This window comes from Gastrolobium bilobum, unplaced genomic scaffold, assembly GCF_033153095.1.
Source record: "Gastrolobium bilobum isolate Gb01-03AN ecotype WA unplaced genomic scaffold, APGP_CSIRO_Gbil_v1 utg20779, whole genome shotgun sequence".
Taxonomy (NCBI): Eukaryota; Viridiplantae; Streptophyta; class Magnoliopsida; order Fabales; family Fabaceae; genus Gastrolobium; species Gastrolobium bilobum.
This window is the reverse complement of record NW_026900157.1, coordinates 66,871-89,808: the sequence shown is the minus strand read 5'-3', so window position 1 is coordinate 89,808 and position 22,938 is coordinate 66,871. Positions and strand designations below refer to the sequence as shown.

At 34.8% G+C, this 22,938-nt stretch overlaps 1 protein-coding gene across 1 annotated transcript; it reads left to right on the top strand.

Annotated features, from left to right (window-relative positions):
- Nucleotides 1–841: 841 nt before the first annotated feature.
- LOC133295556 (uncharacterized) lies at nucleotides 842–21,277 on the top strand. The gene is made up of 15 exons (XM_061494396.1): nucleotides 842–1,158; nucleotides 1,434–1,566; nucleotides 1,912–1,964; nucleotides 2,151–2,241; nucleotides 4,928–6,054; nucleotides 7,111–7,236; nucleotides 9,028–9,100; nucleotides 9,403–9,448; nucleotides 9,569–9,641; nucleotides 10,526–10,591; nucleotides 18,540–18,617; nucleotides 18,701–18,873; nucleotides 19,145–19,191; nucleotides 20,389–20,638; nucleotides 20,732–21,277. Exons 1-15 carry the CDS (start codon nucleotides 842–844, stop codon nucleotides 21,088–21,090), a joined length of 3,012 nt encoding a protein of 1,003 aa, XP_061350380.1. The 3' UTR covers nucleotides 21,091–21,277.
- The last annotated feature ends 1,661 nt before the right edge of the window (nucleotides 21,278–22,938 follow it).

Genomic DNA, 22,938 nt, shown 5'->3' with positions numbered 1-22,938 from the left:
GCTATGTTGTCCATTATTTTTTAACAAATCAAATGCATCCTATATATCAAGTGTTGTATGTTTTATACGCAAAACTTATTCAGTGGTTATTATTGCTTTGGTGTTGCTTTTGATTCTGGGTTATAAATTGATACTATTGCATTGACATTTTTAGGTACTGTCTCTTTTGTAGGTACCTGGATTTCTAAATTTCATGCTACTTAATAATGTTAACACATTGCAATTGAATTCCTCACAATGTCTCGCAGTCTATTCATACTACATAATCGCAAGTAGTTTAGCTTCAGTTTTATATCCATGCGATTGTGTAGTTTGATACACTATCATTGTGCAATTGTTCTTTATCTGAACAGATCGTTTTATTGAAGTTTTATCGATTGAATTTGTCATTTTGAATTGTTTTCCGCGCTTTGGTACCCTCCCTCCAGAAAATAAAATTAAAATTCTTATTCTCTGACACATGCAATGGCCACAAAATATCAATGATAACGAATTATAACACGTGGTAATCTAGTAAAAAATACTATTCACGTGATATTTGAATAAATTTTTTGATAAAACATGTCATTTTGATCACAAATCCTGCAAATTGCAATGGAATTTTATTCCCAAGGCGGGTATACAACTTTTTACTTTTTAAGTAAGAAAAATGAAAATTCCAATTATATCCATTCAATGTAAAATAATTAATTTATAAAAAAAATATATTTTTATATAATTCATATGTAACATAAAATAAAATACGAATATAAGTGAAGGGCTACTGAAGGCTTATCCATCAACAGAGTGACTGGTCTAGGGTTCGAATCCTACTATCCAAATATTTGAAATTCCTTTAGGAATGGAAGAAGCGAATGAGGACGCATGTATTGCTGAACTATTTGGATTCAAAGGGAAGAAGATAAATAAGAAGACGAAGAAAACGGCCGAGACAGTTGGCGTGGAAGCAGCTGAGGATTCTGCGATAGTCGTTGCCGCAAACGATGGTGGTGATGCTCGTACAAGTACCGGTGTTAGGATTTCTCTGTTCGATTTCTCGGTTGAGAATTTTTTCAGAGACATGGACACCATTGCCAAACTCTGCGGGGAAGAACAACACTACGCTGCATTTGAGCAAAGCGAGATCCAGAGAATATCTTCCTCCGTTACTTTCTTAAGGTACAAACAAACGCTTCGATTTCTTTTTTTTTTTTTTTTTTTTAATTGAGCTTATTATCTGTTCAATGATGGAAGCTATGGTAAAGAACTTTTATCACATTATATATTTCAAAATTGTTTTTCCATCAGAATCAGTTTTGAAAAATTTAGGTATTTACCTAACACATTATGTTTAAAAGCAGGCTGTGATATACTTGGATTTGGATATATAGTTTATAGAAGTTCCCAAGCACCTCTTTAATTTCTTATTTTTTTTGTTGACGTTAAATGTGCAGAGAATGGAGAGATTTTAAATATCCATCAAGAAGCATTATGTTTGCTTACGGACTTGGGAGCCCTGAGAGCTCTGAGGGAAAGGATGACAGTGCCATAAATTTACCTCAGTTTTCGTCTGCCACTGTTCCTAAGGTACAAGCGGTTTGTTACTTTTGTATTGTATTATTCCTTATTTGTTGCCCATTCAGGGCTAGTCTTGACTACATAAATTTCCTCAGAACAATTTGCCTTATAGGAGGCATTTGTTTCAAGTTAATAATGGTATTCCCAAGAATGACATTACTAGAAATACTATGAGCAGGAATAATATTGTATATTGATTATCAGATGAATTTTGTAAAGAATGCAATTGCTATAGTCTACCTAATACCTTGAAACAAATGCACTCTTAGGTTTTAATTAATAACTATACTGTCTGTTACAGATTTTGTATTGCAAAAAGGTTTTTAATATTATCATTGTGTGTGTTTTTCTTAGCATAATATGCGATGGGAGGATCAACTTGGGGATGCCAATTCTCGGGAATCCAGGTATGGCTAAGATATTAGGAATTTGTGTTGGTTTATTCAATGACATTGCTACGGAGTTATACTTATAGTGCATGTTTGTATCAATCATTTAACACTTATATCTGAACTTTATGATAAATTAAAGTATTCCATCTCTACTTATTATTTAACTTGGCTTCGCTTAATACTTAAGTCTTGTTGTAGCAGAGATTTTGTGATGAATGCTGGAGGCCCTGTATGGGCATTAGATTGGTGTCCTCGGATACATGAAAAGCCTGATTGTTCATTTGAATGTGAGGTATTTGGTTTTCTCTCTTCCTTTAAGACATCTATTGAGCCTTGCTGTTGGTTATTTTTATTGTTACGGGAAATGTTTAAAGTTTGAATGCAATCTAAATGGTGAATCTGTCTGTTTGATGGCTCTGATATCTCAAATGTTAAGGTTGATAGCCTATTTGAAATTTCATGGGGAGGTAAGGTTGGAGAAGTTAAGAAACTTGCCTTCTAGTGTTGAACTAGGCTCTGAAAATATTGGAGTTTGAAAGCAAAGATGTAACGAAGTTTAAACAAAATAGCAGCAGAAGCTATGGGCTGTACAACTATAAAGATTTCTTTTTTCTCTTCTCTCTCTCTTAAATCTAATGGTAAACAAATTTGAGGGTGAGCCTGAACAGTGATACAATTGATCCTTTGTGCATGAAAGGTCACTGATTTGAATCTAAGGAAACAATCTCTTTGCAAAAATACATGGAAAAGATTGTGTATAAACCTTCGCTTGTCGGGGTTTCATGGGAATTTTTTTTTCCTGGTGAACAAATTTTTAATACGTTGATTGTGAAAAGTTTCTTAATGACTTGGTTTTAGGACTATTATGGACTAAAGGGAAAATATAGTAATTTTGGTATTATTTTTTATCCTGACAATATGGGGTTGGGTTTTAGTGTTTTACTGTGACAATAAAGTAGGAAGTCAGAGGTTAGGGGGCTTTTTATAGGTAGTGGAGAAGTTACGGTTCTGGCTGGATAAGGTTAATGAAACAGTTTTAGGATCAATATGGTGATTGTGAAAGGTTTCTTAACAACTAGATTTTAGGACTTTTTATGGATGAAAGAGGATGATGCTTCCCGGCAAGTATACCGATCGCACAAGTAATATAATGATAAGAAAAGTTCGTCTCCACAGGGATTGTGATCGTATATCAAATAATCGTCCTTTCAAGAATGGAGGAGTTCAAATAGTTTGTGACAAATATTGTCGATTTGTTTAAAAGTGAGAACTGAAAATAAATACTTGTTTTTGGCTTTTTGTTATGAGAAATAGAACAATAAAGATGAGAATTGATTTGTAAGAAAATATGAGAAAAGCATTGTAGCTAGAGTGCACTCACCTTATAATCCCCACCTCTTACTTTGGATTGATTTACAATATTCAATTATATAATTACTCAGATAAATTATTATCTAAAAATATTAATAGTAACCCTTAATTCCTTGCAAGGTTAACCCTTTAATCCCAATTGGAACCCCAATTCCTTGAAATGTTCCTCATGGCATTAAGCAATGAACTCGATAATTTAAGCATCTGCAATTAAATATACATCTATTCCTAGCATGCATAATAATTGTTATCTTACCCCCTTTCAAGATGAAAACCCCAATATTCCTATCTAGGGTTCTAACCCTCAAACTATCTTCAACTATCAGATTGATCAGTTCTAATAAAGAAAATATAAAATACGCACAGGGTAGAGATAAAGATAATTTATATAAACGAGTAAAAGTAAACCAATCCGTCGTAACAAGGGTTCACATAGGGTTTGTGACCCTAACTACAATAAAAATAAACTAGCCAACCATTATCATGGCTAAATATTCAATATTCATAAAACCTGGTAAATTACAAGAAGAAGATGAAATAGCTCCTTGCAAGACTCTCCCTGAGCACCACCGTCGTCTCTGGTCTTCGGAATATGATTCCTCTTTTCTTCTGTCATGAGGATCCTATTTATAAACCTCGCTTCTTTCTTCCAAAAATACCCTCAGACAGCACAGTGTAACTTTCCCGCAAACCGGCGCCAGTCGGCGCCATGCTTCTGCCTGATATGAAAAGCCGGAACTGAATTCACGAAAACTGGCGCCATGCCACTGTGACAATTTGGTTCTCCAAAAGTGGCGCTAGTTGGCTTCACTTGTGGCGCTTGTTGGCTTCACTTTGGCGCCAGTTGGCGCCACTTGCAAGCTTCGGTGCAAAATTCGTAAACCGGCGCCAGTTGGCGCCACTTCCAAGTGTCCGCTTCACAGTTCGTAAACTGGCGCGGGTCCGCACCAGTGTGGCGCCAGTCCGCGCCATGTTGCTGGAATTTGTACTGCTCCGCACCCGTGTGAAATTGCGTTAACAGGCTCTTTATAATTTTCACTTCCTTTTCCTGTAAAAACACAACCAATAGGTGAGAAATATCATTAACATAGAAGAATCAATATAATAAGCAAATTTGTATTTAAATTGCTCTTTTATTACTTAATTCTTATAATTTCCAGCTTGGAAAATCACATTTGCCCGAGGCACATCAAAGGAAAATACAGTAATTTTGTTGTTATTATTATTATTATTTTATCATGCAACATCATTTAGGCCTTGTATGTGAAGTAAAAATAAGGGGGGAGGAATAGAGTTGATGCTATTGGAGCAGGTTTTTGGTTCCCAGTTTCCTTAATGATGATTTAGGCCTTGTATGTGAAGGTTTTTGGTTTTTTTCTTCTTCCTATTTTAAAGTTCTCCTATGTTCTACATTATACATACTTTATATACATATTTGGAATAATGTTGTAGTTGCTTTGTCAGTCTGCATTTATGTTAGTATGTTAGTGAAATGATACACTAAGCTTTACTCTTCCAACATGGAAGTAGGAAATAATGGACATTTTTTTTTTTTTTTTTTGTAAAAGTTGTAAATTGAATGACCTTCTCTCTGATATTTGTTTTAGTTTATTGCTGTTGCTGCTCATCCACCTGGCTCTTCTTATCACAAGATGGGTGCCTCACTTACTGGCAGAGGTGTCATCCAAATATGGTGTCTTCTAAATATCAGGGGACCCAACGAAGAGGTATCTTCTCTCACAGAGAAGAGAAAAGAAAGACCTAAGAAAGATAGAGGCGCAAATGACAAATCGACACAAATAAAGAGGCCTAGAGGAAGACCAAGAAAGAATCTAACATTAGTAGCAGTGGATGATACGAACTGTGAGACCCAGTACATGCCAGCTCTTGCTGTTCAGTTTGCAGAAAATTGTACTGAGTTTACTGCTCCAGATGGGAATCTTGAAAAGAATGAAGAAATATTTCCTGCTACAAACAAGAGAAAAGGAAGACCTAAAAAAAATGGAGCCATGAATGAAAAATCATCACTGATAAAGAGACCTAGAGGAAGACCTAAAAAGAATTCAAATGAAGTAACAGCTGGTGATCCAGTGTGTGAGACCCAATCTGTGCAAGCTCTTGTTCAAGTTCCAGAAGATTCAGCTGAATTTATTTGTCCAGATGTGGCTCATGGTAATTTCAATGGGAAGAGACCTAGACGAAGACCTAAAAAGAATTCAGATGAACTAACATCGGCTGATCCAAAATATGAGAACCAATCTGTGCAAGCTCTTGTAGTTCAAGTTCCAGAAGATTCAGCTGAATTTCTTTCTCCAGATAGGACTCCTGGCAATTGCAGTGAATATGCTTTGCAACAATATTCAGTTACAAAGGGAAAGCATGCCAAAAAAGCTGCTTCTGCATGCAATACTATTCCAAAAAGTCTTGTTAAAAGGAGTAGGTTGAAAATTAATAGTATGGAGGGGAAATATAACCAAGATATTAGTCAGCCATTATTGATACAGGGTGAGAATGAGGCACAAAATCATAAGCATTGTAACTCAGAATTGGGTCCTCAGGCAGCTGCTTGTTCTATTCCAGGAGATGTAACTTTGCCAAGAGTTGTGTCATGCCTAGCTCATAACGGAAAGGTGGCATGGGATGTGAAATGGCGACCTACTAACATTTCTGATTCCTTATGTAAGCACCGAATGGGCTATCTTGCTGTCTTGTTGGGCAATGGATCTCTAGAAGTGTAAGATGTCATAAGCCTCATTCTCGCTATACTTAAATGATTTATTTATTTATTTTTGTTAACTGTGTTTATATGTTGCTACTGACTGGCATATTTTATTAGTTTTCAGGTATTAGAAATTTGAATATTTTAAGTAAATACAATTCTAAATATTATAGTATAATAACCATATCATAACTAACTCCCCTGAATTGAATGAAACATAATGGACAGAGGACAATTACTTGAAAAGCGAATTAGGGTTGACAGTTGATATAGTTTGAATGAAATGTGGTACAACCTATGGGGCATAAGAAGAAAGTGTTTTCCCAGGCCAATTTATCATAAAATAAACCTAAAAGATCATAATGTGGTTCTAGTTTGTTATTCAGGTATCTATATTGTATATAGTTACAAAGTTTATTCTAAAAGCTGAAGTAAAATCACATCAGTAAATAAATAGTCAGTAGTTAGTACACTTTTTATTTGTCTTTCAGTTTATTTTTTTTATATTTTTTATCTGTGCAAACATTTAACAACAAATCTTTAAAGGAAAAGAGCGGACAAAATTTTGGTCTTTAGTCGTAATTGGCTGTAGAACAATAATCAGTTTGAAACAAGAACGATCTAGTCTGATTTTTATGTGGGGAAAAAAAATCAGGAGAGATTTATGTTACGCACAAGAGCAGGATGAATGGAATGGGCAGGCAGTAGGCTCTGTGGGTTTCTAATTCTACTCCTTTCTGAGTTAAACATTTTTCCTTTAAGGACAGTATTTTTCTTTTTATAACAGAATTTGTCAGTCACTATTAACTTAATAATATCTTGTGTAATTTCAAATGATACTGTTCTTTCTAACTTTATCATAAATTTCACTACTGGCTGTAGATATTCCATAGAATTGTTCTTCAATGTTTCTAAGGAATTATTTAAGTAGAGAGGTCACTGATAAATTGATAAAACTTGTTCCTTTTGAATGACAAATTGATTGATTTTTCTCCACAAAAATGAGTTTCTTTTATCTAGTATCAAGTGAGATTGCTTTTGTTGTTGCTTCATTATACTCGTCAATTGCAGGTGGGAGGTTCCTCTTCCTCATGTATTGAGAGCAATTTATATGCATAAAGAAGGCACTGATCCACGCTTTATAAAATTGGAGCCCGTATTTAAATGCTCAAGGTTGAAGCGTGGTGGCTTCCAAAGGTATGCTTCCTCCTTCTTGTGTGGACTTTAAACCCATCTACTTTTTTTTAAAAAATAAATCATGAACAAATTCAATCGCTGAAGAAAAAAATTCAGAGAAATTTAAATTAAATTCATTTATGTGTTTAATAATTAGATAAACAAATTTGAAGTAAACACAATTTAAAAAAAATAAAATAAATGAACCCATTTTATCAAAAGTACTTATTGTTGCATACACAAATATTTACTAAATTTTTTCAAGAATTTAATTTTAATTAGATTTATTTTGTGATTTTAGTTGTAATTTTTTAAGCATATCCTATATATCTGCAATTATCAATTTAAATTATTTTATAGAATTAAAAGATATTACTTTTGGTCATAAGTGCATGCTTTCTTAATGCTTAATTTTCATTAGTTTACTCTTAAAGCAAATTTAAATGAACCAAGTTCAAACAGTAATATTGTTATTTTTTTTAAACTCAATAAAAATTCATGAACTCATCATATGTTTTGTTTTTTGAAAAAATAACCCTCTTATTTTTCATAATATAAATTTGTATATAATGTCATTTATAAATAATGGGACTCTAATTCAGGTTCTGATTGTGTATGTGTGATTGTTTTGTATAGAAGTATTTGGATATTTGCATTCAGGTAAAGTAATATTATTCCTGTTGCGGTTGGTGTGATGTTTTTCAGGTTTGGGTTGAAAAACTCCAATGTGCGTGACCAATTTACATCCCTGTATAGTGTTTTAAAATATGCTTTTTAAAATAACTTGTTATAAAAATTACAAAAAAAAAAAAAAAAAAAAAAAGAGGATAGGAGGGAGGGAAATCCTTGTGCATTTTAAAAGAACATGTTATATTAAGACTTTTTTTACTGAACTAAAAGTTGCTATTTGTTAGAAATATATAAAACTATTAATGTAACCTCACCCAACAGTTTGGTGGTGTTTGGTTGGGAGCTTCTCAGCGGATATCTATCTTTCTCAAGTATGACTTTTAGAAACACCATGTTTGTTTCAACGTTTTTTACCAAAAACTCATCTATCCAATTTGTCTGGATTTATGAGAAACATAGATATCCGCACTGTTTAGAAACCCAATTTGAAGGTGGGATTTTTCGAAAAACCGGTTATCTGGCTTTTAATGCACTGTTGATTTCATAAAGTTACCTAATTTTTTCAGTAAAGTTTTTCCCCACCAAACAACTTTTTTTTACATTTTTCTACCTATCTCATTTTATCTATCTTTCTAATCATTTCTCTATCTATCTCATTTCCCTACTATTCCAAAAAAATTTCCTGAACCAAACGCCCCCTTTAAGTTTTTAGGTTGAATTGGTTCTTTACACTATTTTTAGAGTAAACACCCTTTTTGGTCCCTGACAATATTTACGAAATCCTTTTTAGTCCCTGGCAATAAAAAAGGACCAAATTGGTCCCTAACAGTATGTAAAAAGGGCCACGTTAGTGACGGAGGAGTTGACATAAGGACTAACGTGGCCCTTTTTTCATAATTTTAGGGACCAATTTGGTCCTTTTTTATTGCCAGGGACTAAAAAAGGATTTCGTAGATATTGCCAGGGACCAAAAAGGGTGTTTACTCCTATTTTTAATCCTCTGCTCTTCATTCAATGTGGAAGATGTTAAAAGCTGGAATCACTAGAAAAAGGTGGCTCGTTGGATTATTGGAATATAGTGTTATTGACTTGTTGGCTTCTGCTGGTTTAATTGATGCAGCTGCAGAATGTTATTGAATTTACATGATGCTTTTTTATTTACTCCATTGTTTTATCTCACAGCATTCCACTAACAGTGGAGTGGTCAGTTACGCCCTCTCATGACTATCTACTTGCTGGCTGCCATGATGGAACGGTATAATATTCACTAAATGTTCTTCAATTTTCTGTGCTTTGCCTTTTCTAAATTGAACTTTACCTTGCTTTAATTCGGAAATATATTTGCCCATGAAGTTTGATTACTAGGGAAAAGGGATAACGCATTTTAATTTTTTTTTCTTAATTTTTATCCCCTTCCTTCATCTTTCTGTAATAACTGTGCATCTATAATTTATTATGTTTCTCATTTCATTGTTTAGTTAAAATACCAGTATATTGTCATCTGAAATCTTTTTTGACAATATATTTCAGTACTAATATAATTTGCTTTATATTTAGGTTGCTTTGTGGAAATTCTCTGCAAATGCTTCTTCAAAATGTGATGGTAATATTTTTGTTACCTGATGTATGTCTCATGTTTACCTATTTGGTTGTTAGGGAAGGAAGCTGTGTTGAGAAATAAATTTACTAGGTTGTTTATTGTCTCATTTGCGCTCATCTGCAGATACAAAGCCTGTGCTTTGTTTCGGTGGGGATACGGTTCCTATTAGAACAGTTGCCTGGGCTCCATTTGAAGGGTTAGTAATGATTGAAATTTCTCAGGCGTGGCATGACGGTTGATTGTATAGAATCTATATAGCTTTTATCGTATATCTTTATACGAATTTGGAAGAATTAAATTCTGTGTAGATTATAAAGAATTTGCATGTATTTATGATTTTTGCTTCTCTGTCTTACCTCTTTGTTGAATAAAATTACTCTAATAGATACGGCAGCTACAACCTAATCTAAACAAGTCTTTAAGAAAATTTGTAAAACTTATTTCCTTAATACGTGTGTTTGTGTGCTTTTGAAATCATTGTAGAGATTGATTTATTCCTCTTTTGTGTTATCATGCCCAGAGGATATCAATTCTCTTTCATGTGACTGCCTGCTTTCCTTCTTAATCAAACTCTTTCCTATTAAAAAGTAATAAAAATAGCATCATTTGTGTCTGGACATAATTTGCAAGTCAATCATTTTTTTTCCATGGTGTATACATGCACCCTTGTTTTCTTCATGAAGATTGCTACAATAAACAAGGCATTAGTTTCTATCTCAAGGTTCTTTACATGGTATCAGAGCCTCGCCGTCCCCCACTTTCTCTTGTGGCGTTTCTTAGCACAGGTAGGCTGGGCCTGTTGCATTGTCCACTCTTCAAGCTCAATGGGCTCTTGTGTGAGGGGGCGTGTTGAGATATATAGTCCCACATTGGTTGTATGTGCAACTAATGTGGCCTTTATAAGGCCTTGGGCACTCCCACCCTTTGAGCTAGTTTTTGGGGTGGTGTATCTCAAGGTTCTTTACAGTTTCTTACATCGGCAAATATCATATATCTAAATTCATCTGTATTTACGTCCTTTGTTCATCCTTTTACCTTCATAATGTTGAATGGGATATGTGATTTGTTATAATATTTCAGTGATCCAGAGAGTTCTAATATAATTGTAACCGCTGGACATGAAGGCCTTAAGTTTTGGGACCTACGGTGAGTTTATTCCTTTTTCTTTTTTGCTTGTTTACTTTGTTATGTTATCTCTTTTTAGTTCATTTTAGACATCAATCTTTATTTGTAATGTTGCATTCCATCTTAATAGAATATAATTTTCATACTAAATTTTTTTACAAATGAGGATGCAATTAAATCACATAATGTTACAAAACTTGGCCCAGACCAGCAAACTGGTGAACCGGTATCTTGACCAATTTGAGCAGCATGTAACTCGATTATGTAACAGGCCAGTATGAATTTTGTGATCGGCTGGTTTTGAGTTGACTCATGTCACGTGACTTATCCAGTTTTATGAGAACTGACTCAACGACTGGAATCTGAAATGTCTCAATTTGAACTAAAATTCTTGATTGTTTCTTGTTTCCGCTTCTGGGCTTCTTTTTTTGCACATTGTCCCATTTACATTTTTCTGTGCTTCTAATTATTGCTGATAATCTCTCTCTTTCACAAATTCTAGCCAACTTTGGATCTTCTTAGAACTCCAGCTAATCAACTTGGTGGGTGGATCTGGAACATTGATATGTGTAGAATATTCTAGAGTTTTCTACTTGTTTCTAGCTACTTGTCCCTTTGAGTAGTGTGATGCCTCTTCGGTTACTGTGTATTTTATTTATTACTTCATCTCCTTAACTACCTTGTAATCTGTATATAAAGATCCCTTTGGGTGTCAATCAATATATGAAAAATACATTTCAGTCTTATATTTCATCATGGTATCAAGAGCAGGTTATCCTGTGGTCATCTTGTAAACCTCCACGTTTCCTTCCATTTTCCATTTTTCACTGTTTATTAAAATAACTCAGAAACCATATCTGGACCCCTCCAATCACGAAACCAAGGCCACCATTGGACTCAGAAGCCATTTCCGAGTCGACCCACGTCAGCCCCGTCGCCGGAAAGTCAGCCACGCGCCGCCACTGCAGAACTGCCTCTCCGGCGCGTGTGAGCCACGCGCCGCCCTGCCGGCCTCCGTTTGTCACGCGGCTTTCACAGAACGGCTCGCCTGGCCTTCCTCTTCCTGTTCTGGGGGTTTAAATCACGATTGGAGCACTCTTCTTGCTGGGTCCAGTTGGTTCCTCTTCGTGATTTTTCGGTTCTGAACGACTGGAGTTCCTTTTTTGCTTTTTTTTTTTATTTTGAACAATGGAAGTTGAAAATATTGAGGCTGAGAATAAGCATTCTGAAAAATCATCCGGTAATGTTTCTGGTGTCTTTCCTCTTCCCTGTTCTTCGTCTTCCGGAGACAACCCAGCTATACAGATTACTAACCACCGTTTAAACGGTAAGAATTATGAGCAATTTCAGAAGGTGATGTCTCAATCTGCTGAGGCAACTAGTCATGTTGCTCAACAAGGTATGGCATTCCATGTTGATCATAGTTGTCGTTGGATTCTTGATTCGGGAGCTTCTGATCATATGACAGGTAATGCATCCCTGTTTTGTTCTTATACCCCTTATTATCACCAGTCACGAATAAGGACTGCTGATGGTAGTTTCTCTAATATTGCGGGAAAGAGATCCATTAAGCTCTCTGAACATATTACTCTGAATTCTGTCCTTCATGTCCCTTCTCTTACTTGTAACCTTATCTCTATTAGTAAACTTTCCTCTGAATTGCATTGTGTTTTTCAGGAACAGGATTCGGGGCTGATGATTGGCAGTGCTAGAGAGGAAGAAGGGCTTTATTATTTTGAAGAAGATTCTCATGAAAAGAGATTTTTTGCAAATCACTCTTTATGTTTATCAGACGATTGTAATGATGTTTTGTTGTGGCATCGTCGTTTAGGACACCCAAATTTCTTTTATCTTCAAAAGCTGCTTCTAAACTTATTTATCAACAAAAAATCAAGTTCCTTTTTTTGTGATGATTGTCAGTTTGCAAAACACTCTCGTGTTTCTTATTTCCCTAGAGATTATCATGTTTCGTCTCCATTTACATTGATTCATAGTGATATTTGGGGCCCAGCTCGTGAAAAAAATATATCTGGAACTCGTTGGTGTATTACCTTTATTGATGATCATTCTAGAGTATGCTGGGTATATCTTCTAAAAGATAAGTCTGAAGCTGCAGCCACTTTTAAAAATTTTCATGCTATGGTACAAACTCAATTCCAGACCTCTATCCAAATCCTGCGAACTGACAACGGTACTGAATATTTTAATTCTGTTCTTGGTGATTACCTAACCAAGTAAGGTATTATCCATCAAAGTTCTTGTCCTAACACCCCTCAACAAAATGGGGTGGCTGAAAGGAAAAATAGACATCTCATTGAAGTTGCTAGAGCCCTCTTGTCTACAATGCATGTCCCTAAATACCTATGGGGGGAGGCTGTCTTGACTGCCTCATATCTCATCAATCGGATGCCCTCTCGCGTCCTGAATTTTCATTCTCCCATATCTTGCCTTACCCGCTCTTTTCCCTCCTTTCGGGCTCTCTCTTCCCTTCCTCCAAAGTTGTTTGGCTGCGTGGTTTTTGTTCATATTCCTCCACATCAAAGGTCCAAACTTGATCATAAGTCTGTTAAATGTGTCTTCATAGGATATCCTCCTAATCAAAAAGGTTACAAGTGCTACTCACCTTCTCTTCGAAAGGTCTTTGTTTCTATGGATGTTACTTTTTGTGAAACACAATCATTTTTTCCCTCGACTTCTCTTCAGGGGGAGTCTATTGGTATAAATGAAGACAAGTCTTGGAATCCAAATAATTCTACTGTCTTACCTTTACCCTTGGAAACATCTGTTGTTTCTTTACCTTTGGAGTCAGGGGGAGTTAATGTACAGGAGACAAGGACAGCAATTGTACCAGAGACTGGAGATCCTCCCGGTAAATGGGAAAAATTCTACAGCAGGCGTAAATCTCCTCAAGATCCTCTAGACTGCCAGGATTCTGCCCCGAGTCCTAGTTCCAGCAATCCACTTGAGAACACTGGTACAGCTGACCTAGATGTGCCCATTGCCCTTCGAAAGGGTACTAGATCTTGCACTGCTCATCCTATTTCTCATCACATTTCATATGAAAAGTTATCTCCAGGTTTTCGTGCTTTCAACACTATATTAGACGGTACAAAAATACCAAAAAATATCCAAGAGGCACTTAATGACCCTAAATGGAGGGATGCAGTCTTTGAAGAAATGGATGCTCTTAAAAAAAATGGAACTTGGGAGTCCGTGGCACTTCCCAGAGGAAAGAAAACTGTAGGTTGCAAATGGGTGTTCACAATAAAATTTAATGCAGATAACAACATCAACAAATATAAGGCCAGATTGGTTGCCAAAGGATTTACTCAGACTTATGGGATAGACTATCAGGAGACGTTCGCTCCCGTTGCCAAACTTAACTCTATCCGAGTCTTACTATCACTTGCTGCCAACCTTGATTGGCCCTTGCATCAATTGGACGTAAAGAACGCTTTCTTAAATGGGGACTTACATGAGGAAGTTTACATGGATCCACCACCTGGTTTTGAACAGGGAGATGGTTCAATATGCATGTTGAAGAAATCTCTTTATGGACTTAAACAATCCCCTAGAGAGTGGTTTGAAAAGTTTACTCGTGTTGTTAAAGAAAGAGGATTTATCCAAGCTCAGACTGATCACACTTTATTTTTTAAACACTCCGATAGTGGCAAGATTGCTATCCTCATTGTTTATGTTGACGACATAATTGTCACAGGTGATGACTGGGAAGAAATAAAATCTTTAAAAGGGGGTTTAGTTAGTCAGTTTGAACTAAAGGATCTTGGATCTCTCAAATATTTCCTTGGAATGGAAGTTGCTCGTAGCAAGGCGGGAATTTCCTTATCTCAGAAGAAATATATTCTAGACCTGCTACAAGAAACAGGTATGCTTGGGTGCAAGCCTGCAGAAACTCCAGTTGAACCCAATATTAAATTGGGAATTGAAGATGGAAAAGATGTTGACAGGGAGCAATACCAAAGGTTGGTAGGGAAGCTGATCTACTTATCTCACACTTGGCCTGATATTGCATTTGCGGTTAGCATGGTTAGCCAATTCATGCATTCTCCTAAGGAAAAACACCTTAGTGCTGTTTATAGAATCCTCAAGCACCTCAAAAACACCCCTGGTCGAGGAATGCTCTTTAAAAGGGGACACAAGAGGATGATAGAAATCTATACAGATGCTGATTGGGCTGGCTCTGCTATGGACCGAAGATCCACTTCAGGATATTGTACCTATGTCTGGGAAAATCTTGTGACCTGGAGAAGTAAGAAACAAACTGTTGTTGCCAGAAGCAGTGCAGAAGCAGAATTTCGGGCGCTAGCCCATGGCATTTGTGAAGGAATCTGGTTAAGAAGGCTCCTTGGAGAATTAAAGATATCTTATTCTTTACCTGTGAGACTCTATTGTGATAATAAGGCTGCAGTAAGTATTGCTCAAAATCCTGTACATCATGACAGAACCAAACATGTGGAGGTTGATCGTCATTTTATCAAAGAAAAATTGGAGGAGGGTAGTGTATGTTTGTCATATATACCTACCAAGGAGCAAACAACCGACATTCTCACCAAAGGATTACACAAACCCATCTTTGAGGATTTAATTAGCAAGTTGGGGATGATCAATATATATCTCCCAACTTGAGAGGGAGTGTAGAATATTCTAGAGTTTTTTACTTGTTTCTAGCTACTTGTCCCTTTGAGTAGTGTGATGTCTCTTCGGTTATTGTGTATTTTATTTATTACTTCAACTCCTTAACTACCTTGTAATCTGTATATAAAGATCCCTTTGGGTGTCAATCAATATATGAAAAATACATTTCAGTCTTATATTTCATCAATATGCTATGCTATGCTCTCTGAATGTAGATCTGCAATGTTTCTCTTTCCCACTTCATTCTTCTTGAGCTAGCCCAAACACCAGAACTTCCAATCCAAAACCATTAAATAATCCTTGAGAACCAAAACATTTGTCACGCGCTCACGTCATAAACAAATGATATTGATACATTGAGCTCCCTGAGTTTACCTTACAAGGCCACCATGATCAGAAAATATCTGTGCAGGCCTCTTAAAATTTTTATCATATCTATTGACAAAGGGGAAATGGATCATTTAACATAACCAGGTCATGTGAGATGATATTAACTGTCCATAGACAAATTAATGGTGACAAGAGCGAGAGAGAATGCATTAAGATGGAGAGTGAGGAAAGAATAATTGTTGATTTGTCTATGAACGATTGAGATCATTTCACATAACCTAGTCATGTGAAATAAAACATTAGAGGATCCATTCCCATTTACAAAGTTATCTCCTTTTCATTATAAAGAAAAAGAAACACAAGCTGGAAAGTGGAAGCTAATAACTAAGTAATATATTTCTTTTTTTTAAAACATAATATTCATTATAGAAGCATGCTATTGACCTTGTGGCCCTCCAAAGTTGATGGTTGGTTCAGGTACTAGAAGCCTGCAATACACATAATAAAAAAAGAAAGAAAGAAAAGGATGGCAATGACACCATAGGTGCAAAAGCATTTCCTCTTCAATTTTTCTGTTATGGTGTTATAGTTTAGAATTAAAGTATGGAAAAAATTGGCACATGCTGCAATTTCTTTAGAGCACAGATATTTTTTGTTTAGGAGCATGAGCAATTGAGCATCACAAGTATTGGAATTATATGGTTTAGGTGGAAGAGGAGGAAAAGAGAAAAAGGAGGCCAATAAGTCAAGTATTACAAGCCTAGCCCAATAAAACTAATAACATAATAACCCTACTGTTCTAATCCTAATATTCCAGCAATGAGACCAGCAAGTTTCCAGTGAGCGGATGGGCCAAACAGGTCTGTGCTTGATCAGAATGGGTGAGCAAGCTAGTCTGGAGGGATTTTGGCTGGAAAAGTAATTGGACACTCTGACAGGTAGTGGGAAAGCTACTACAAAATGTGAGTCACCAGAAACTACAGTAGGTAAACAGAGGAAAACCAAACGTTAGAGATATATAAAAAACCATTAATGTAACCTCACCCAATAGCTAAAGTTTTTGGGTTGAATTGATTCTTTACATGGTATCAGAGCCTCGGTGTCAGGGGTTCGATCCTCACGTCCCTCACTTTCTGTTATGGAATTTCTTAACACAGGTAGGCTGGGCCTAATACATCATCCACCCTTCAAGCCCAATAGGTTCTCGTGTGATGGAGCGTGTTAGATATATATAAAAAACCCATTAATGTAACCTTACCCAATAGCTTAAGCTTTTGGGTTAATTGGTTCTTTACTCATATTTTGGAAACTTTAGCAGAATAGTGATTGGATTAGATCACAGAAGATCGTATTGCTTTAATAACATGATGAAATTATAGTGTTTGGGTGGAAAAGAAGGAAAAAGGGCTCTCAATAATATTCATTTTATATGTTATAGTATTGTAGTGCTACTAGTGAGAAAGGCTTTGGTTGTTGTTGATTGCATATTATAGTGCAATACCATTAATACTGTTGAAATATATAAAACCATTAATGTAACCTCGCCCAACAACTTAAGCTTTTGGGTTGAATTGGTTCTTTACATGGTATCAGAGCCTCGCCGCCCCCCACTTTCTCTTGTGGCATTTCTTAGCACAGGTAGGCTGGGCCTGTTGCATTGTCCACTCTTCAAGCCCAATGGGCTCTTGTGTGAGGGGGCGTGTTGAGATATATAGTCCCACATTGATTGTATGTGCAACTAATGTGAAGTTTATAAGGCCTTGGGCACTCTCACTCTTTGAGCTAGCTTTTGGGGTGGTGTAACCAAAGGTTCTTTACATGGTATCAGAGCCTCGTGTCCCGGGTTCGATCCTCGCCGCCCCCCACTTTCTTTCAAGTGGAATTTCTTTGTTCGCACAGGTAGGTGGGCCTGTGTGTATTGTCCACCCTTCAAGCCCAGTGGTCTCTCGTGTGAGGGGGCGTGTTGATATATATAAAACCATTAATGTAACCTCACCCAACAACTTAAGCTTTTGGGTTGAATTGGTTCTTTACAAATACGACAAAACTAATAACATTGTAACCCTAGTTTTCTAACAACATTTGATAGTAATGCATGTTTAGTCTAACATTAGTATTATTGCTCATAGTAGCTCCATTGTAAATTAAAACTGATGGTTTCTTATACTGTTTGCATGTGCTGTTAAACAACATAAAAGAACCTTTTTTTTTTGGATTTTTCAAACCGATTTATTGATACCTCTAGTTAAGGGGAAAAAATTCCTTATCACTTGAACCCATGGTTGTTGGTAATATAAAGGGACTTTTTGTCCTACCTAAAAGCACTTTTTTTGTGGCATTTGACCAGTGAACAAAATTGCTTTTATTTGGCAATAGAATTTAGAGCCCATTTGTATAAGCTTTGAAAAAAGTGCTTTTGTAATATATCTTTTTGTAGAACTTTTTTTTTCCATAAGCTATTTTTTTGGGCTTCTAGGAAAAGCAAAACAACTCTTTTTTTATGTTTTTGCTTATATTTTGAAAAAAAATTAATTATTTAATTTTTTTAGACATGCTTTTTAATGAAAAAAGCACTTTTTCTCCTAAAAAAGCTTAAACAGTTGGGCCCTTAATTTACTGTTATGGAAGGTAAGTAGGAATTTGGAGTTTTTGTTGACAGTAGAACCTAGCTAAATTGCTTTGTACACTATCCTAGTTTATGACTAATTGTAAAGCTGTTTTTACACTTTACAGTAAGCAAGTATTATTCTCTTCAAGAACCTTGTGCTGGTGAAGCTTTGACTTGTGAATATAAAGATAGAAGATACATATGTCTTTTTTAATTCTGTATCCTCAAGAATGTGATCTCAGTTCATTTGCATTCATATTGTGAGCATTGCATAATAAATCAACTGTTGAGGCAAAATTACTTTGTACTATCTATATGCTCATATGTAATTAGTTTTGTTGTTTCCTTGCTTTATGAATGCAAATTTATTTGTAGTAATCCATTTCGTCATTTGAGGAGCCTCCATCCTGCGCCAAGAATCATATACTGTCTGGATTGGCTGTCAAATCCAAGGTAATACATGATTTTAACTGGATCAAATGCTGTCTGAGCTCATCATGTTGATTAACCCAGAGCTATTTTGCTATACTTCATAGTTGCATCATTATGTCCTTTGAGGATGGAACAGTGAGAACCATTAATTTGGCGAAGACTGTTAATGATCTCCCTGTAAGTGGGACTACATACAATGGGAAAAAGCAACCTGGGATGCACAGTTCTTCGTATTCATCTTCTGCCATTTGGAGTGTTCAGGTGTCACGTATAACAGGTACTTTTTTGGTATGCACTATTTTATTGACGTCATCATTATTGAATCTAATTATTGAATCTCGTTACTTTTAGAAAAATTTAGGCATAGAAAAACTTATGTACTATCAATCTTACCCTATCAAAGGTAACTGTTTTTCTCAGCAAGCAAGTTATGTAGTAATGATAAATTTGTTACTGTTAAGTTTTTTAAATATCATAATGAGTCACTTAAACAATGCAGGTCATTATTTATTATTAACTAGATGATGAGTTTTATTTTATTATGTTAGGCATGGTTGCATATTGCTGTGCCGATGGAACTGCCTTCCGTTTTCAGGTCAGTCTTAACATTTTGTTGGAGATATCACCTGCAATTGGCTACACCTATTTTTTTGGCATGGTAGTTTGATCGTTATAGCCCTCAATCTTTATAATTAAGTTGAATTTCAATACAAGGAAAAACTGGCTTATGCATTGTTAATACTTCAAGCCTAAAATACTCTCGAGAGAGAGGGGACTCATGTCAATGATATAAATTTTCCTTCACTTAATAACTTAAAATGTTTAGGGGAGTTGATCTTTGACATATTCAGCTCATAATCCTGTAAATCTAGTAGCAAATCCTGGCGAAAGGCTTTTGTTGCTTGGCTGCACTCATTTATGGGACTAATGCCAATTTTATTAGCATATATATTGGAAGCTGTCTTGTATCTTGTGTTGGACTTGAGAATTAGGAGTGTAAGACGTATTATACAGATATAAATATTGTGAACCCATGATGATTTTCTCTAATCCAGAAAACATAAATGTAAGATGAAGGTCGATAGCGTCTAGCCTTGAATAGGTTACTTAAAAAAAATACAAAAGGCTTAATTGCACTTTTGTTCTTCTTACTATGGTCAATCTGTGATTTTAGTCCACCAATAATTTTTTGCAAATATCAATTCCTCCAATTTTGTAATTGAAAAAATTAGGACCTTCTGTCTTTAATCCCCCAATGCAAATAGATGAAATATAAAATGACATTTGAATAAATTGAAGTCGTCAGTGAGTCTATTAAGATGCTTTGCTCAGTAAAGTGTCCTGATTGTCATAGGCACCTAGTTTTTACAGTTACAAAAACTGGAGAATTTAATTGCTGCAAAAAATTATTGGTAAACCAGAATCACACATCGAACATTATAAAGGGACTAAATGTTCAATTAAGCCAATACAAAATAAGTTAAATGTGAAGCAATATCAGGACATGGAGCCTTTTAAAGAAATAATCCGCTTGCCTTACGACAGTTATTGATGGCTGATGGACAACCTTATATTCTCTTAAAACTGTGAGACCTGGATGTTTTGTTAAGGAACAAGAATTTGAGAGAGGACTCTGGTTTATAATCTATGTTAAAAGTACAGTTGTGACAGTATTCCTCAAATTTTGTAACTAATTTTTTTTCAAAATTATAACTGCAATCCTTGCTTATTTGCATATGAATATTCCCCCCAAAAAAAAAAATCTGAGCTTTTTTTCTTTTATTGTACTCAGCTTACTACTAAAGGATTGGATACAGATGGTTCACGCAATCGAGTCCCATTTTTTCTTTGTGGGTCGTTAACTGAGGAGGAATCAACTCTCGTTATCAATACTCCAGTATCAAACTCTCCTTTCCCGCTGAGGAAGTCATATGAAAGGAGCAGGCATGCTGAATCTTTCCGAGAATTATTATCCAAGTCAAAAATTAGCAAAAGTGCAAATAATAATAAAATGGCAAAAGCTTCTGATTCTAAGACTTTAGGTCAGCCTTGCTAATTATGATTTGATACTAATATGATTAATTGCTATAGTTTATGAGAATAGAATATTTTATCAAGTCTTCAATTTGTTGCAGCCCTCTGTGATGGTAACAATTTGGGTTTGGAATCTGGATCTGAGGAAGCATTGTCTTCTGTGGGGCCGCCAAAAAGACCAAAATTGAGTGGTACCAGCAAGAAAAAACCAGCAGAAAGCACAGCTCTTGTTTGCGGAGATGATGTGTCAACAAGTACTCCAGCGGTTGATAATGAAAAGTCAGATGTTGAGAGTATACCTGAAGCTTTTCCTCCCAAAATTGTTGCATTCCATAGAGTGAGATGGAACATGAACAAGGGTAGTGAGAGATGGTTGTGCTTTGGAGGAGCCAGTGGACTTTTACGTTGTCAGGAGATTGTTTTCTCTGATATTGATAAAAAATGGGCCTTGAAGAGATGACAGCATTTCATCCACTTAATTTTGGTGTGGTACATTGCCTTAAATGTAAATATCAGCTGTAAATTTGAATCAATCACGCTAAGAAGTTCGAGTCAATATGTAACATTTTGTTTACATTATATTCATTATGAAATGCAGGTGGAGGACTTTGTCCACCCCTATGTAAATTTAAACTGGGTGAAGTCTTTTGGGGAGGAAATTTATTTAGTAATCCAGTACCGAAGATTTAATGCATTGTTTGCTAAAGTTTACTAAAGTTATAAAATGACCTACCTAGTAGCTATTTTATTTACTTCTTTATGCTTAATATTTAATGGGTTTCACTTATTTTTATTTATTGGAAAAAGAATATGGCCGGATTACCTCAAATTCTATAAGGCTTCACTTGAAAAATAAATAAAAGAAACCATTAAAAAAAAGACATACGGAACATAGCATATTTTAAAAACCTAATAGAACTAATTTATATCAAATAAAAATATAAATTCTAAGATATAAAACATAAAATGTAATTTTGCATCTCATCAAGAGATCTATGACGTAACATTTTCAGTCTAACCAATTTAACAAACAAGTTAAGCTTATATTTTTTATCTTTAAAAAAAAATAGCTTAGACATTTGAATAGATATATGTAACTAAGTAGGTTAAGATTTAGGCCCTTAAAAAAAATTGGTTTGCCTGCCTGACCTATTTGTTTACTTTTTCGTATTTAATTAAGAATTCAAATATTTACATAATATATTAATTATATATTTATATAGAGTTTTATATGTCACATGTGGATACTTTTAGTGTCATGTTACTCTAATAAATATTAGAGTAACATGACACTAAAAGAGTCCTACAACATCACATATATAAAACCCATTTATATAACATTAATTTATAAATAATATAAGAGAAATGTTATACTTACTACTTATTTTTCTTACTACTTGTTACTACTAAATCTTAACCGTTGATTTCCGTCAATCTAACGGTTGTAATTTATGGGATCATACATATTAATTAATTATTAATTTGTAATAAATTATAACCGTTAGATTGACGGAAATCAACGGTTAAAATTTGGTAGTAACAAGTAATAAGAAAAATAGGTAGTAAGTATAACATTTCCCATAATATAATAATTTAATTGAAAGACATAAAATTTTTATTTTGACTTTGTTTCTTATTTGTAGAATTTTATGGAAAAAAATGGTACGTAAAAAAGACTTGTGCCTAGTGAAAATAATTAAGACTTGTTTTCACATTTGATGACAGAAACTCGTGAAGGGCATAGGTATAAATTATCATTTCATTCAAAATTTATTGCTTCTTTTTAAAGGATGATCATATTTGTTGGACGAGTTAGGTGTTGGGTCTCACGTATTGTCTCACTTTAGTAATAACCAATAAGTAGGTCAAATTATCTAATAATTTCTTGAATTTTAAAAAAATTTAATATGTGATGAATTATGAAGAAGTGAATGCAACAAAAACATTATGAAATAGTAAAGAGCGAAATTGCAAAATAAAATTTTAGATTTCATATAATAGTTGAATGAAATGAATCTTCATGATATCTTTAAGCAAGAAAGAAAAATAAAAAATTAATTTTATAAACCCCTACATAATGATACTTTTTTTAGTGCACAAATTTCAAAAGGTTTGATTGAAGGTTTATTTATTTTTTATAAAATTATGGAAAGTTTATTTGAAATGCTTGATTTTATTTCATCAAATTTTGGAAAGTTAATTTTTGAAAATTTAATTTAAAATTTTGATTTTCTTTTTAAAAGAAAATTTAAAAGTTTTTTGTTTAAGTCGTGATGATTTTTTTTTATAAAAATATTACAAAAATTTA